The sequence below is a fragment of the Pyrgilauda ruficollis genome, unplaced genomic scaffold, assembly GCF_017590135.1.
Source record: "Pyrgilauda ruficollis isolate IOZ18807 unplaced genomic scaffold, ASM1759013v1 scaffold22, whole genome shotgun sequence".
In the NCBI taxonomy this organism is placed as follows: Eukaryota; Metazoa; Chordata; class Aves; order Passeriformes; family Passeridae; genus Pyrgilauda; species Pyrgilauda ruficollis.
In genome coordinates, this window is record NW_024521428.1 from 3503475 (window position 1) to 3519185 (window position 15711).

General features: G+C 38.9%; 1 protein-coding gene across 4 annotated transcripts in view; it reads left to right on the forward strand.

Annotated features, from left to right (window-relative positions):
• Nucleotides 1-15711, forward strand: part of TBC1D8 (TBC1 domain family member 8) — a 49059-nt gene that overhangs the window by 9003 nt on the left and 24345 nt on the right. For 3 of the 4 annotated variants that reach the window (XM_041468416.1, XM_041468417.1, XM_041468419.1), the window contains exons 2-5: nucleotides 4818-4973; nucleotides 9364-9482; nucleotides 10822-11050; nucleotides 14739-14979. In XM_041468416.1, the coding sequence (XP_041324350.1) occupies nucleotides 4818-4973; nucleotides 9364-9482; nucleotides 10822-11050; nucleotides 14739-14979 (745 nt within the window). The remainder of the gene's footprint in view (nucleotides 1-4817; nucleotides 4974-9363; nucleotides 9483-10821; nucleotides 11051-14738; nucleotides 14980-15711) is intronic. The other variant, XM_041468418.1, reaches the window with a different exon arrangement.

A 15711-nucleotide genomic window follows, 5' to 3' on the forward strand; every position in this document is an offset into this window, starting at 1 on the left:
GTTTTGGCTTTTTCTCTCTTTGTTTCATTTTTGGGAGGGTTTTATTAACTTGTTAGTCCCAGACTCCTAAGTCCCTCTGCCTTGCAGCATGGTTTAGCTGCTGAAGTGGCCACCCCATTTTTGAGTAGTTCTCAACAATTTCCCTTTAAGGCCTTTCGTATATGATGGAGGTAGGTAGAAATCATATTGCTGTATGTAGAGGGTAGCTTGGACTGCCTCTTGAATATTGTCATCAAAGATGGAAATAACAGAGAGTTTTTCAGTTTGAGTTTCTAGTTTGAGTTCAGCTTTACTCACCCTCTGCTCCATGTCTTGGAAGTTTAAAACAATCTTAGAAATCCCACATAGATGATTAACAGTGGTTCAGGAAAGGAGCCTGCATTCTTTAGTTTGAAAGATATGGAACATTTAGTAGAAGTTGGTGTAAAGTTAACTTACTGTAAACATGTTCCTTTTCCTAGATTAGTTATGAACATGACACAAGAGAAATTGTAATGGAATCTTTTAAGTGGAGGAAGAAACCATATCTTTAAAGATGAAGAGTAGTGCACTTTTGATAGTTCATTTGAGAACCTGTTCCTTATAGAAATATCCTTGATTAATTTTTTGTATGTGTGTGAAGAAATGCTCAGCAAATTCTTAGTGCGTGATGTCCTGTTTGTGTTCTGTTTGGTTCCAGGTTGACCTCTGTAAAGGACAGACAGTACCAACCTGTTGTAGAATTTGAAACTGTTTCTTGCTAATTTTATACTTAAATTTATTTCTTGTATTGTATCCATGGTATGCACATACATTTGATACAAATAGATGTGTTTTACTTGAAGGTATCCAGTTTTCTTTACTCAAGCAACCAAATATGCATGAAAGTAGATGTTTCAGTGAAATAAAAACTACCAAGTAAAGCATGGGATTTCTGGTGAGTTTTCCAGATATGTTTTATAAATTTATTTTGGAAGAACATATATAGATGTTGCCTCTGTCTGAAATCCAGCTTCCAGCTAAAGTGTTTCAATTTATTGAGAAGTGTATAATTTCAGTAGAAAAGTGTCTTTCCACTTCTCCTGTCTTCTCCATATGTGTTAAAAGTATGCATATTACACCAGACATTTGCATATGAATTTTAGCCTAAAAATGTTCCTTCTGCATGAAGAAACTTGCACCTTTTGAGGAACCTGCAATGTTCTGTCAGTGGTCTTTTGTGAAGGCTTTGTAAACCAGTGTCTGCAGCTTTCCATAGTACAGTTGCTGTATGGTTAATTGCTTTTCCTGAAATATTTCTGTGTCTTGGGAGGTCAGAAAACAGACAAGAAGTTGGTGAAGTGGCTCATTGAAGGGGAAGAGCTACTCTGAATTTTAAGTTCCTCCCAAAAATCTTGTCTCATATAGGGTAAAAAAACCAGGGAGTTTTGGGAAGAAAACCAGGGTAGCAGTTCTCTTCCTCTTCTGCTTCCTTTTCATTTTTTGCTGTTCTGAATTATAAATGGTTTCACTTTCATCTATGATGTGGAAGAGGTCTGCATCACCCTGACTGCAGGCAAGCTGATGCATCAATATGTGAGCCAGAGCCTCTTAATGTAATTAATCTTGCTAGCCAGATACCCTTCTGTTTTTTAAACAGATTCTGTTTTATAAGAGACCCTTCCATGGAACCAACTGTTTGGACATGTTATGAGGAAGGTGTTTGCTCACAAGCTGGGTATTTTTCATAGTATAGGTTTCAACATCAGTGTATTGTTGTTTGTTTCTTCACTCGGGGATATTTAGGTTAGTTATTTTTCAATGTTATGATGCAAAGTTACCCGAATGAATTATGAAGCAACTTACACTGGAAAAAATTTGCCTCTGGTTTTTGTAATTTTCTTGCTACCACAGTTTCAACTAAATTATCATATTGGCCAGGGTGTATACATTAGTGTTGAATCCTTTTAATGCTTCTGCAGATGCACTCTTAGTAATCTCTTTTCCCTGTTCTCTACCTCTATCAGTCTCTCAACCAAAAAATAAAGGAGCCCCCAAACACGGGATGAGACCCACTCTTTGTGCTTGCTCAACTTTAGCAGTACTTACTCTTATTTTCCTTTGCTCCCCTTGTGACCCCACTGCAGCCCCTCCTGGCAGAGGTGGGAGAGGACAGGACTCCCTGTGGATGGCTCAGGTTTTATGTGTGGGGTTGCTGTTCCCTTGCCAAGCACTGGTAGAGGAACCAGGCCACCTGGGCTTTATTCTGGCAGGTATCCTGATGGCCACAGTCTTTTTCTTCTCTTTGCGTCTTAGTTCTGGCTCCTCTTTGTCATCCTGAGTTAATATTTTAGCTATGGGTAGTTTTTTCTAGAAAAGGGAGGTGATTATTTCTTTGTACAGTTGAAGGAGGAATGGGTTTCTTTTTAATAGTTTGTAAGCAAAATGGAAATTGTAAGCAGAAGTAAACAGTGAGAAGAGGAATTGGGTTTTCTGGTCTGTTATTCAGGAAGAGAAAAAGGAATTAATTTTGCACAGGCTAAGAATTAGTAAAGCAAAACTTTGCAGCTACTCTGTGCTGTCATGTGTTTTTTTCATGGTTTCTGAAAAAAAAAAGGTATTTCACAAATCACATGCTCATTAAGCATTCTCTGGGGATTTTGGTAGCACTTGCTGTTAGTTGACTTTTTTCCTATGTCTTTAGTGAAATGAAAAAGAATCTTTCTCCTAGGCCTGTCATAAATTCCTCTGAAATTTGAAAGTTAAACCCTATTTTTGTTCTCTTCATCATTTGATGCTCACTTATTGGCTTCATTCCATCTGTTTTGAAGACTGCACACTAAAGTTTTCTGCACACTGTTTTCTGTGAGCACTGCTAATTTGCTACCTTTCATAATAGAAAGAGTTTTTATGCTTTTTTTTGTAGTTATAGGAGAGCATGTAGCAATTTCAGATATTATACATGTCATCAGTCTGCAAATTCAGATCTCCATTTTAAATAGATGGATGTAATATCTGGTCACATATTTAAGTGAGAAGCAAATTGCTGTTGAATGTTTCACGGTACAGTTTCAAGACATACTGCATTCAGCTTCTGCTTGGCTTTGAAAGCATCACTGATGTTTTGTGTGTGAGCAAGGAGGAAGTATTTAGTGTAATTTTCTTTGCTCTCAGCTTATTGATGCTGTTCCATGTGAGCTTCTTACAGCTCCTAGACTAGAAAGTGGTTGGAATTCTGTTTGGTTGTGTTATACTCAAATTAATTAGCTGTCATTTGTTATCCAAGTGAGAAGGCAATTAGGACTTTGTAGGTCTCTATTATTTCCATTAATCACTTGGGTGATGGACTGGAGAATGCCATATTTAAAACAGCATGTGGTGCCAAGGGCTGGCAAACCTTTTGGAGATGGAGATTAGTTCCTTTTGTGTTGGGTTAATGGTGAAGAAAAAAAAAATACAACAGGTTAAAAAAGGTACATGTGCAAAGCAAAAAAAAAAAAAAAAAGTATTACAGAAAACTTCCTAGGTACTCTAAGGATAAAACAAACATGGTAAAGCTGTTCCTCACTCTCTGCCATCCCTCTCCTTAGGATAAGGAGATGGCAGAGAGTGAGGAACACCTTTACCATGTTTGGTAAATACCTTGTGTCTCTGCAGGATGCACAGGAAGATTGAGTATAAAGCTGCCCTGAGTTGCTATTTGCAAGCACCATAAACCAATTCTGAGTTACTTTAGTATGCCAGCTTGCATGCAAATCATGGCATTCGGATAACTTTTTCATGGATAGCTTGGTTTTACCTGCTCAGGGGAATGGGTAGCAAGAAACTCCAGGAACTCCAGGTGTCCTGCAGACTGGAAAGTCTTTTTTGGGGTCAGCAATTGCTGCAGCTCTTAAAACTGAATTTGTCTGTACTGAAATCAAATGGTGATTTGCAGTGGAATACTGCTGAAAGCTTTCTTGGATACAGTGGTAGGTGTGCAAGATACAGGAGGTGATCTTCCCTTCTGCTTGTGGCTGAGACTTCAGTAGCAGTGAGCATCAGGTCCAGTTAAGTCATTCTTAAAGATAAGCTGGAGAGATTCCAGTGTAAGTTCAACAGCAGTGAGCTGTTTGAAAAACATGACCCATAAGGAATAGATGAGGTGATTTGGGTTTCTTTAGAAAAAGAGAAATCATTAAAGGGTGGGAAACCACGTTGTTAATTTTTCATTATGTTGAACATTAGTATCAGAAGTGCCTGTGGCCTATTACTCTGCATGTTCCAGGGAGCAAGATTAATTTCCAGCAAGAAAGTTTAAGATTGTGGTAGTTGACTTGTTTGTTTAGGGTAGGGTTGTTTGTTAGGGTTTTTGTTTGGTTTTGTTTGTTTGGTGGTTTTTTTTTTTTTTTTTTTTTTTTTTTGGTTTTTTTTTTTTTTTTTTTTTTTTTTTGTAAGAATATTTAATAAAAATAGTGGAAGAGGCTACCTGGAGAAATTGTTGCATCTTGATTGTGGCGGGTTTTGAAGAACAGGTTAGACAAACACCACTTACAGCATAGGTGTATTTATCTAACTTCAGAGCAGGGCTGGAACAGTAACGTCTTAAGATGCCCTCAGGTCTTTCCACTTCAGTTCTGTGGTTATATACATATATATGAGGCAAAACCAGAAATGCAGAGAATTCTATATGCTTTTGATCTTCTAGTCTGGTTTGCCTTTTGCATTCTGAGCGCCTGTAAATTAGAACATAAAGCTGGGGAAGAATCGTTATTGTTACATTCTGTATTTTAGTTTTACAGCTGTAAATGTGAAACACCTTGCAGGCTACAGAAGTGAGAACTGGCATTAATCCTCTTTTCCCCCTTTTTTCTTTGCAGGTCGCTTGGTTGGTGCCCTGGACGCTGTGTTAGACTCTAATGCACGCGTTGCTCCATTTCGAATTTTACTCCAGGTCCCGGGCTCACAGGTTTACTCTGCCATTGCATGTGGTGAGTTATTGAATGGATCAGAAGTTTACTGGGCCATAGCTATTGGTGAGTCACAGATGGAAAACCCCAAATTGATTCTGAGCATGGTCAGTGTCTGCATGTCCAGGAAGCTCAAGGTAACCCCAGCTACTTGTTTGTGTGTGTGTGGAAAGCTTGTTTAACAACCAACTTGACCTCTGGTTAAAATCACTGAAAAAGTGCTGCCTAGGAACATTGAGTTTCAGTGGAAAACTTGTTTTGCTGAAGGTGGTTTGCTGCTTTCATTTTCTCTGTTACAAAGTAGTATGGTTCTGTTCCTATGCATATCTTTTCCTACAGTGGTGGTCATCCCTTACAGCAAGAAGCTACTTAGCCTAGGCTTTCACCAGCCTAGTCTTTCACTTGCTTACTGTGAAATGTCTTCACACACTTTGCTATAATGAAATATATCTGGGACATTTGGAAGATTTAGGAGGTGAAGTTGTTGGAGAGGGAGAGAATGTCAAATTCCTGATCTGTTATGCACTAATCCCTTTGCAATGTTTCTGCAACTTCTGAAAGCCAAGCTCATCTTCAGGAACATGATATTAACGTGAATTGCAGCAGCCTTGCCATGACCTAGTAAAAGCCATCTGAAGTTCCATTCATCCCACTGTTGCTTGGCCAGTGTGTAGGGCTGTTCTTTTCTCTTCTGCTCCCATCTAAAAAATCCTAACACTGAAATTTACAGAAGTTTTATTTTGGGAATGGTTCAAAGCTGTGACTGGGGAGATTAGGAAGCATCTCTTTAATGAGAGGATGGCCAGATCCTGGAACAGGATTCCTTCTGAGAGGTGGTTGATGTCCCGCCAGACCTGCCAGTGTTTGAGAGGCATTTGGACAATGTCCTTAATAACTTCAGCTTTTGGTCTGTCCTGCAGTGGTCAGGCAGTTGGACTAGATGATTCCCAGGATTTCAAGGAAAACAAGAAGAGCTTCTTGAAATGTATCAATAATGAAAGAGAAACAAAGAATAATGTGGGCGTGTTACTAAATGAACAGATTTCCGGGAGTGGTTGTGGAGTCTCCCCTACTGGAGACTTCCAAGAGCCATTTGGACACAATCTTGTGCAATTTATTGTGGGATAACCTTGCTTGACCAGGGAGGTTGAACCTGATGACCCATTGTGGTCCCTTCCAGCCTTTCCCATTCTGTGGTTGTTGTAGATCCCTTCCAGCTGAAAATATGCTATCCTATTCTGTTCTTTCTTATACAGATCAAGCCATGAAATAGTTAGGTAATGTCAATGTTGACATGTCATTGTTAATGTTTGACATTGTAGTCCTTTGAGTGGAAGAGTCAGTTTGTACATTCACCCTAACCCTTTCCTCTCTACATGCTCATCCAGCAGTTCTTCCTTGGTTCAGCAGAGATCCCTCTGCATGTTCCCCATTAGTACTGGGAGTTTTTCCCTGGGCTAGATGTGTGTGTGAAGAAGCTTGCGTAAAGTCCATTTGGGCTATTTTTGTTTTGGCTAGATTTTCTTTGTTTTGCAATTGCTCTGTGCTTTCTGTCCCTCCTCCCCTCCTTTTCATTTTTAAGTAATGTCATCTCATGGAGGAATTTAAGAGCTTCATTCTGCTACACTCCTGTGATGAAACCAGGTAGCTTTTGCTGGAAAAGCGTTGCTTTCATGGCCTCTTGGTTATTTGAACACATGCAATACTGCTTTCTGGGGCTGATCCTTGCCCCACCCACACTCTTACTGCACACAGAATTTGGTGTGGTTTTTTGATTTTGGTTTTTTTATTTTTTGAAGGAACTACAAATGACAAACTTGCTGGAATGGCTAAGGATTTTGCTGAGACAAACTTACATGATTAATGTTTCCTAAAATTCTCTTTGGCGCTTCTGAATGGATGCTCATCCCTGAGAAATTGAGATTTATAGTAGTAGAGCGGAAAGCAGAGGGGTCTGTTTTGTGTGCTGCAGGGGTAGAGCGCACACAGATGCCAGAGCTGCACAGAACTAAAGAACCATGGAGCAGAAGCTGTTTGTGAATAATATTGCTGCTGTGAAACCCTGACGTGAGTGTCCAGGGGAGAGCTGGCAATAGGAGTCAGAGGAGCATCACCCCAACCCTTTCTTGGGAAGCTGGAGAAGGACATTCCCCACACAGAAGTGGCCTGTTCCTGCTGCTGTATAGTGAGGACAAGGAGCAGTTCCAGGAACTCCTTCCAGTCTCCCAGTGTAACTTAATTGTGGATAGCCATCATGTCATCAGGCAGTTAATTAAGATGACATTTTGCATTGTATGTTGGCAGTCCTCTGTTGCAGGAGCTGTAGGTTTAAATGATAATATATGCATAAGGGTCAGGTCTGTTGCAGACATTTGCAAATCTCAGAGGGGTGCTAGGAAATCTGATCCCTGCACGACTGTTCTGGCAGAGATGTTTTAATCCAGATGGTTAATCATGTTATACCAGTACAGGAAAAAAAAAAGTCTAACCTCACCCCTTGTGTAGAGCCACTTGAAATTTTCCTTTCAGAAGGCTCATGGGCAAAAAAGAAACTCAAGCCTCGGGCAAAAAAGAAACTCATGCCTCAGTCAAGCAATGTTGGTTTTAGGAGAGGGAGAGCAAAAGATTTGGTGAGAAGTGGGTTTAAATAAAAGATTCTGAGGAACGAGACAGCAGTTAGACAAAACACTTTACATGAGCAGATGAAGAAGGTGGTAAAAGGTGGAATAAAATGCCGTGCAGAACATCAGTACAGGAAGAGAAATAAGGAATGGAAATAAGAGATTGGCAATGCTTGGGTCAAATCACAGAACAGCTTTAAACTACGAAATAGAAATTAGAAATAAAGAAGGGACTCAAAAGTTGAGTTGGCCTGACCAAATGAAAGGGCCAAAATGATCTTTTGGTATTTGAACAGAAACATTGGAGGCAGGCAGGAGCTACTGCAGAAGTCCTTGTGGAGTAATAGCTGCTGCCTGGGCTCAGAGCAGTCCCAGCAGTGTGGATGCTACTATGGAAGGGATCTTGCTCACAGCTTATTTCACAAGAGGCAGCCTGACAGCTTGCCCATACACTTGGTATCTTTTAGGTTACTCAGAAGTATAAGTTCAACTCAGTGTTTGCTTCGTGCAGCCATTTCAGTATAAAATTACTCTATTTCTGGTGTTCTTAAACATTTATATAATTTGTTTTCTTGACCTAAAGGGCTTTTAAGTGTCTCTAATTTTATGATTTTTTTTTATTTAAACTTAACCTTGATTAATGATATTTAAGAAGTTCCATTACAAGACCTTCCTGTCAGGGAAGTTAAAGCATAGAAGGTTTCCCTGCCAGCTGGCATTCTGCGTGGAAAACAGAGCAGAGGGAAATGGAAAATCTTCACCTAAATTTATCATTTTTTGTTGTTGTGAGGCAATATGATGCTAATCACTAATGTACACACAAAACAAATCTTGAGATAATGGGTCTTCTATTTGAGATTAGTTTTATTATTATATTCATGTGTGGTTTGTATTTCTCTTACATACAACTATTTCTCTTCTTTCTTCCACAAGCAAGGCACTAGGAGAAGCAACTATTACTGTCTTTACTTTTTTACCTATAATGTCTAACTACTGACCAGTAAGATCTGGAGGGCTCACATTTTCCCTTGTTGACCCTGTCTGGTGCCCATCTTGCTATGGCTTCTCTGTCACCGTGTCATGCAGAGACAATTCAGCTTCAAGCACAAGGAGCCAAAGAAGATCAGTAATGAGTGAAATATTATTTCTGGAGTTAGTGTGAACAGATTACATTTAAAGAACCAGCAAACTCCTCAGATGTTTAGAGAAAGAAGCTTTAAAGATTTGAAGGGCTGTATTAGTCAAAGATTTCTGTTTGCTTTATTTCCTCCCCAAACTGTAGAAATGTGCTCTTGTAGAACCTTTAGGTGTTGCTGAACCAAACTCTTTTTTAGGTACTTTATTCATTTTAGAGGGCTTTGTGTTCCTCTCAAAGGGTGTGCATGTGTTTGTGTGTGGGGTGTGTGTGTGTGTATTAAGGGAGGGAGAGAAGAAGATTAGGGACTTTTGGGAACAGGGCATAGATGAAAGGTTTCCAGTGGCCACTTCGAGAATGTCATGTCAGAATAAGCTGCAGTCTAGCAGCTCAGGATGAAGGTTTGATGTTTTTTCTGCTTTGACTTTTAATGCAGCATTTGCTGGCTGAGAGCATTCAAGAAGATAAAACTAAAAGCTCTAAAACTAATTCTCTAAAACAATGAGGTTTCTGTTTTTCTCTAACTATGCTGCTGTGAATGAGACCTTTTTGACCTGTTTGCTACTAAGAATCCTGAGGTTGAAAGTTCAGTTTCTCATAATGAATTTTTGAAATAGTGCATTTTATTGCTTTTTTCCTCCCTTCCTTTCAATTTTATATTGCAGGGTTAGTTTCAATATACTATTTTTTGCTTTTCTAGGTGCCACTGCAGAGGAAATAAACCAGCACTGGGAATGGCTGGAACAAAACTTGCTCCATACTTTGTCTGTGTTTGACAATAAAGAAGATATTGTTAGTTTTGTCAAAGGGAAGGTGAAGGTAAGGAAAATGTCTCACTTTCACCCTCCCCTGCCCGTTTACATGTGGTTTATTAGAAGAGTGTCATGAAGTTGTTGTCACTCGTCCTTGGTTTTGACCAAATAAACATGACTTGTTTTTTGTGTGGCTCTTGCACCTGATGTAGCCAGCACATGAAGTTGCTGGCTCGCCACTGGGTTGGAGAAATGAGCATCCTTTTGGAAGGTTGAAGAATTTTAAAAGTAAAGGAATTTTGTGACCATAAATCATATTAAAAATAACAATGGCATGTGGGGAGTAACTTAGAAAGCCTGGTGTCCTGAGCTCTGCTTTTAATGAAATAGATACTCTAAGAGAAGCTTGGTGATGTCTGGGTGGGGGTGTGGGTTCACTGGTGGCTGCTGTACCTCAGGTCCTGCTACAAGCTTTTTCTTGTGAAGAGTTTTAATGGGATGCTCTTCCCTCCATAGCCTCTTTTTCAGTTTGGAAATTTTGTAGGAGCATAAAGCTTTTGGTGAATTTCAACCTTGCTGCTGTGAGCTCTGTGGGCTCTGAATGTGGAGAAGAAGAGGACAAAACCAAAACATCACTGTACAAATCCTAGTTTTTATCCTGCTTTCTTTAAAAAAGGCATATTGTCTTAAGTGCACTGACATACCAAATACAATTAATCTCTCTTGATAACACAGTGACAGCCTGTTAGCTAGCACAATACATATCTAAAATTCTTTCAGGTTTCGTTAGTTAATGTTAAATCCAGGTTTTGCACCCTTGCACCTGCTGCAGACTTTTAGCATGTTAGGACTGCTTGGTAATTACAAACTATAGCAGGTGCTGTAACATATGGATTATTTGTCTGCATGGTGCAATGCATACTTAACTCCTTTGTCGTAATACCACTATTAAAAATCTGAAATCTTAATTACATTTATGTAGATGTTCTTGAAAGCGTGTTTGTAATGGTTCCAAGCATGTCTCAAGTTGTTGACACATCTGACTGCTTTGTTTCTTTATAGGTAAATAGTACTGGTCAGTAGCCACAACTGTTACTCTATTTTTACTCTGTGTATACAAAATAAGAGCAATCATAAGCCATAGTGAAAGTGCAGAGATACAGTTCTGCCAGACTTGTTGAAAAAACTATGAATACGGCAAAGAAGTCTTGCTTTGGGAGCATTCAAAATGTATGAGAGATGCAAGCACCAGAGAAATTTCTCCATTTGTGAAAACTGCAAATTGACTGGGATTTCTTTGTAAGAAAGTGTTGCATTATTAGAATTTGAATGGGTAGCTTGCAGCAGCTTGCCTGAGTGTGAGTGCCATAGCTTTATGCTGACATATGGTCTTGTTCTGGGCTCAGGCACTGATTGCAGAGGAAACAAGCAGCAAACTCGCCGAGCAGGAGGAAGACCCCGAGAAGTTCCGAGAAGCCCTGGTGAAATTTGAATCCAGATTTAATTTTCCTGAAGCAGAGAAGTTGATCACCTATTATTCCTGTTGCTGTTGGAAAGGAAAAGTTCCTCGGCAAGGCTGGCTTTATTTGAGCATCAATCATCTCTGTTTTTATTCCTTCTTCCTGGGCAAAGAATGTAAGTGTAAATGCATAAGGAATCTTAGGCTGGGGAGAGATAAATGTAACTGCATTTAAAAGCAAGAATAGCCGGGGTTCTTATGAAAAGCCTAGCTCACCTCTGAAGTTTAGTTTCTGACCTTTTAGTTATTAGTGATTAGGTGAAAAATCCTGTTTAATTTAATTTTTACTTCAGCCTTTGTGTTTTAATATGAATCCAGTAATAAAAATAACACTGCAAGAGCCCACGGACATAGTTGTTACCTGGTTTTTCTTTTTGGCATTGAAACAACCTTAAGATGTAGCAGACCTCCTGCAGGTTCTAAAATGATGAGTTTTAGTGCTGAAAACGGTGAGTAAGGATGGGTCCCTCCCCCAGGCAGGGAAGCAGAGTCACTGCATCGCAGCAGGATGGTAGGGGAAGGGCTGGTGGGGCCAGGGGTGCCTGAGTCAAGCTGGCTGCCTGAAGATAGCCCAGGACAAATAAAAGGAATATGCCCTGGAGAGCCAGGTGAAAATTCAGAGCTTTTAAGGAAAAATAGCAGCAATTTAGGGATTTTTCTGTGTTTCTGAACAGCAGTGCAGTATGGTCACAAGAAGTGTGTCCTGAGGCTTTTTGGCCCTTCAGATGGTTCAGCAAGTTCTAAGGATTTAGTTGTGGTGTTCTTCTACAGAGAAAGAATTGTGAATGAAAAGCCTGACAGCATAGATATTAGAAAGTAAAAATAAAAGTAACAGATGTAAGATGGTAAAAATGAATGTAGCTATTTAAATTCTATAGCATTTCTCTGTTTAGTAAAATTGTGCATAAACCTCTAGCCTTTTAAGGCCTGTTTATCCTGCTGGAACTTAAACAAAGTTAGCAGTAGAAACCTATACTGCTGTAAATATAGCAATGTTTGTCAGTTAGATCAAATTGGAAAACTTTGCCATATTCCATCTGGATTTAATATTGAGATATAGCTGTAGGTTTAGAAATGAAGTTCATCTTAAGATATTGACTTGTAGTTTCTAAGGCTTAAACATACAAAGACATGCTTAGAGCTGGAGGTCCTTTCCTCCCTTATGTTATTTCAAGCCAATTATTTTGCAATATTAGCAAAAGGTGGAAGAGTTATATTTGAAATGCAGCTAAGTTTTTTATTCACTATAAAAAGAAAAGTTGAGTTATGCTGGGAAGAGTAGAATGGAATGTCTTGATATATACTAGATATGTGAGTTCTTGTTTAATCTCCTTGTTCTGTGGTTAGTATTAAATAACATCCTTTGTCAATCATTTCTTCTTATTATCATTGCAGGTTTTCTCTGTAAATCTGATATAGCCAGTCTGCCACAGCACACAAAGGAGAAATTATACTTATTAATGATAGATAACAGTGGAAGGAGGAGGGAGAGTGAAAAACCCTTTATATGGTTCCAAAAATTTTGTTTATGCAATACCACAGATTGTTAAATGATAATGGAAATGCAATATCCTATTGTATTGTTTAAGAAGAGATTTCTTCTCATATCTTTAATAATATTCACTATGAAAATCAACAACAACAAGAACAAAAAAAACCAAAACCCAAACCAAACAAACAATTACATATTTGCAGATTTTTTTTATTTTGACCATGGAAAATGCACTGCTCATTCACCAATGTAGTCAGTGGCATTGTCTTTGTATTCCCATACTTTTGCATGGAAATGTGAGAAAACCCTCTGAATTTTCTTTTGGTTAAACAAACTTGCTTAGCTCAGTGGGAAGCAGCATATATGCTGAAATGATTCTCACTTCCTTGATTGTGATAAAGCAGATTGCTTCTGTTTCTAGGCTAGTGTTTTATCATGTTTATGAAATATTTGTATTACAGGGAATAATCCAGATTTAATACTGTTCTGGTTGTTACTATTTAAGAGGCTGATGCTGATTACAAGCAGAACAAGTGATTCATTGCCTTTGTCTTTTTCAGGTAGCAATCACAAATGAAATCTGGTTGAATCTGGTCTTGAAAATATTGCTAAGAAATCACATTTATTGTGTTCTTCAGTACTACACAGAGAAAAAACCCAATATATGAGTTGCAATAAAATTAGTTCTCAATTGTGTTTTACCTCTATAAAAATCTCCCCAAATCAAAGACTAAATCTCTTTACAGGCAAAGTGTTAAGTCTTCTGCTTCTGGCAAGTCTTTTCCCTGCTTCTTGTTTCATTTTGTGTTGAAGTGACCTGGAATGCAATATTAAAACCTGTTTTCAACTTCTCATAAAATTAATTTACGGCTTATGTGAATATAAACTCCATGGAAAATTTTTTCCAGGACAAGTCCCCTTTTATCTAACCTTCTTAGTGTTTGTAGGATTTCAGAAGTTTAGATCATCAGATAGCTTGGAAAGGGTGTGCCAAGATTTCTTCACATTTTTAATTAATTTGTGTTTTTCTGAAACTTCAAAGACTTTGTACATTTTATCAGTGGCTTGGGTCCCGTACAGGCTGTTGTGCTTTTTCTGTAACCAGCACTCCAGAGTGTGTGTGACTCTGACCTGCCTGAACAGCAGTGCTGTTGCTACAGCATTATTTAATCTTTCTTCCCTTGGCTGGGCTGGTACAGTTGATTCTATGATCATTTGCAACAGTCTCTGCATGTTGATGCAGCTGTGCTTTATTTAAGTAAGAAAAAATGCAATCTATAAATAATCTTGACAGCTGTAGTTCATGTAGTACAGAAAACTTGCTGAGGGTAGCTCCTTAGGTAGTGAATGATCTTTGATAAGTATCATATATATATGACAATGTTTGTTATTACTGCCTTTTTATTGCTTTATTGGCATCAGGAGACCAGCTAGGGATGTTAAGGGGTGTAGCTTGATGTTATTGGCACAGAGAAGTCTGGGAAGCTTCCAACAGTTGTTAAGAAGAAATGGAATCTATTTTAAAGTCCTTTCCAGTGTAATTTCTACCCAGAGATTCATATGAGAGGCGAGTAACATCCTGCAGTAGTATCTAAAGTAATCTGATTCTGTTTGCCACTTGTGTTTATATGATTCAACAGCTTTAAGTATAGAGAACAGTGTCCTGCACTTCTCTATAAACAAGCCTGACTACAGTTAATGTTTAGGGCAAGATGTGCCCTGTGCATCTTTTCAGTAAAAAGTAACCAAATGGAAAGATCCCAAAGTCTGGGTAGCTTTTTTAATGTCTTGTTTATAGTAGTAATTACACTTTATAGCAGTCTCCAAAAAAGCTTTCTTTTGGATGGGAGTTAGCTTTATTTTAAAAGCTAAAGTAACTGTGCATGTAATTGGTTTTCCACTTGCCTACTGTTTTGTTTCTAGGAGATTACAAAGCCTTTCCCTCTTATCTCTGTATTCTGGAGATGAACTGTTTCTTCTGGTGGTGAGGAAGCAGGCTGCAGAAATGACTTGTAAAGGAGTTAGGAGCACAGTGTATGGCAGATGTTCTGCAAAGGCACCACTCCCCAGTCTTAGCATTTCTTGTGAAGACAGTTAAAATTTTGAAGGAGAGATTCTGAAAAAGACACGTCTTTTGCAGTGGGTGAGATTGAATGCAGCGTTGTAACAGACATTTCAGCATGTGCTTGGTCTTACCCATAAAAATTTCTCTCCTCTTTGGTTTGCATTTCATTCTGAATTTGATTGTTTCCCAAACCTGAAAGATGTAAGCAAAGCTTCCAACCCACTTTTGCTCTTCTCTTGGATTGCAGTGAAACTTATCATTCCTTGGGTTGAGGTCCAGAAACTGGAAAGAACCTCCAATGTCTTCATGACGGACACAGTGCGTGTCACTACGGCAAACAAGGAGCGCGACTTCTCCACGTTCCTCAATATCTCCGAGGCCTTCAGAATCATGGAGCAGCTGGCAGATGTGACGCTCCGAAGGCTACTGGATAATGAAATCTTTGAACTGGATCCAGGCCTGCAGGATCCTACTCAGATTACCAAGAGGTAAAAAGCTAAACTGTCTTATGAGCAGACCTTCAATAGTGGGATTCATGGTTTGGTGTGTTAGCTGGGTAAGATTTCAAAGTTTTGTTTGATTGGATGCAAAAGAGACTTCATAATGTGTTACGGTATCCAAAAAGTGCATTTTAACTTGTATGCAAGATACATTTTTTTGACTTTATATTCTTCCCTTAAACAACACAAAGTTTTAAAAGTACTGTTTCCATAGAAGGGAAGATTGCAGCAAGGGATATTTTACATCTTCCCTGAAGAGCAGCATTATTTTGCTTAAATTTTTGGTAATGTGTAGGCTTTCCTAGTGCCTTCAGTTCTCTGGAATTAGTGCTTTTGATCATATCTGAAACATGGAATTCCCACTAGTGTGATTGCCATAGCCAATTTGGCAAGCAGTTACAGGACTTGAAAAATACCCAGTTGTGGTATTGCTATTGTCAGCTCTACCCCTTGCATCTCTGAAATGCATCCCTGCATTCCTCTCCCACTACAGAAATGCATTTGGCTCTCGGGGTAAGATTGATGGCTATTTCTCTGCTGGTAGCACAACACACAACTCTGTGTTTTATTTGCTGCTTCAAGAAAGAGGGAGGGAAGTTGGCCTGAGGAATTTTAGGTGGGCAGGATGGAATAGCCCTAACTGGAATTTGCCTGGGGCACCAAGGTTGAGGTGCTGATTTTAAATACTTCTTTTCTGAATGGGATGTTTGTGGAGCAGTT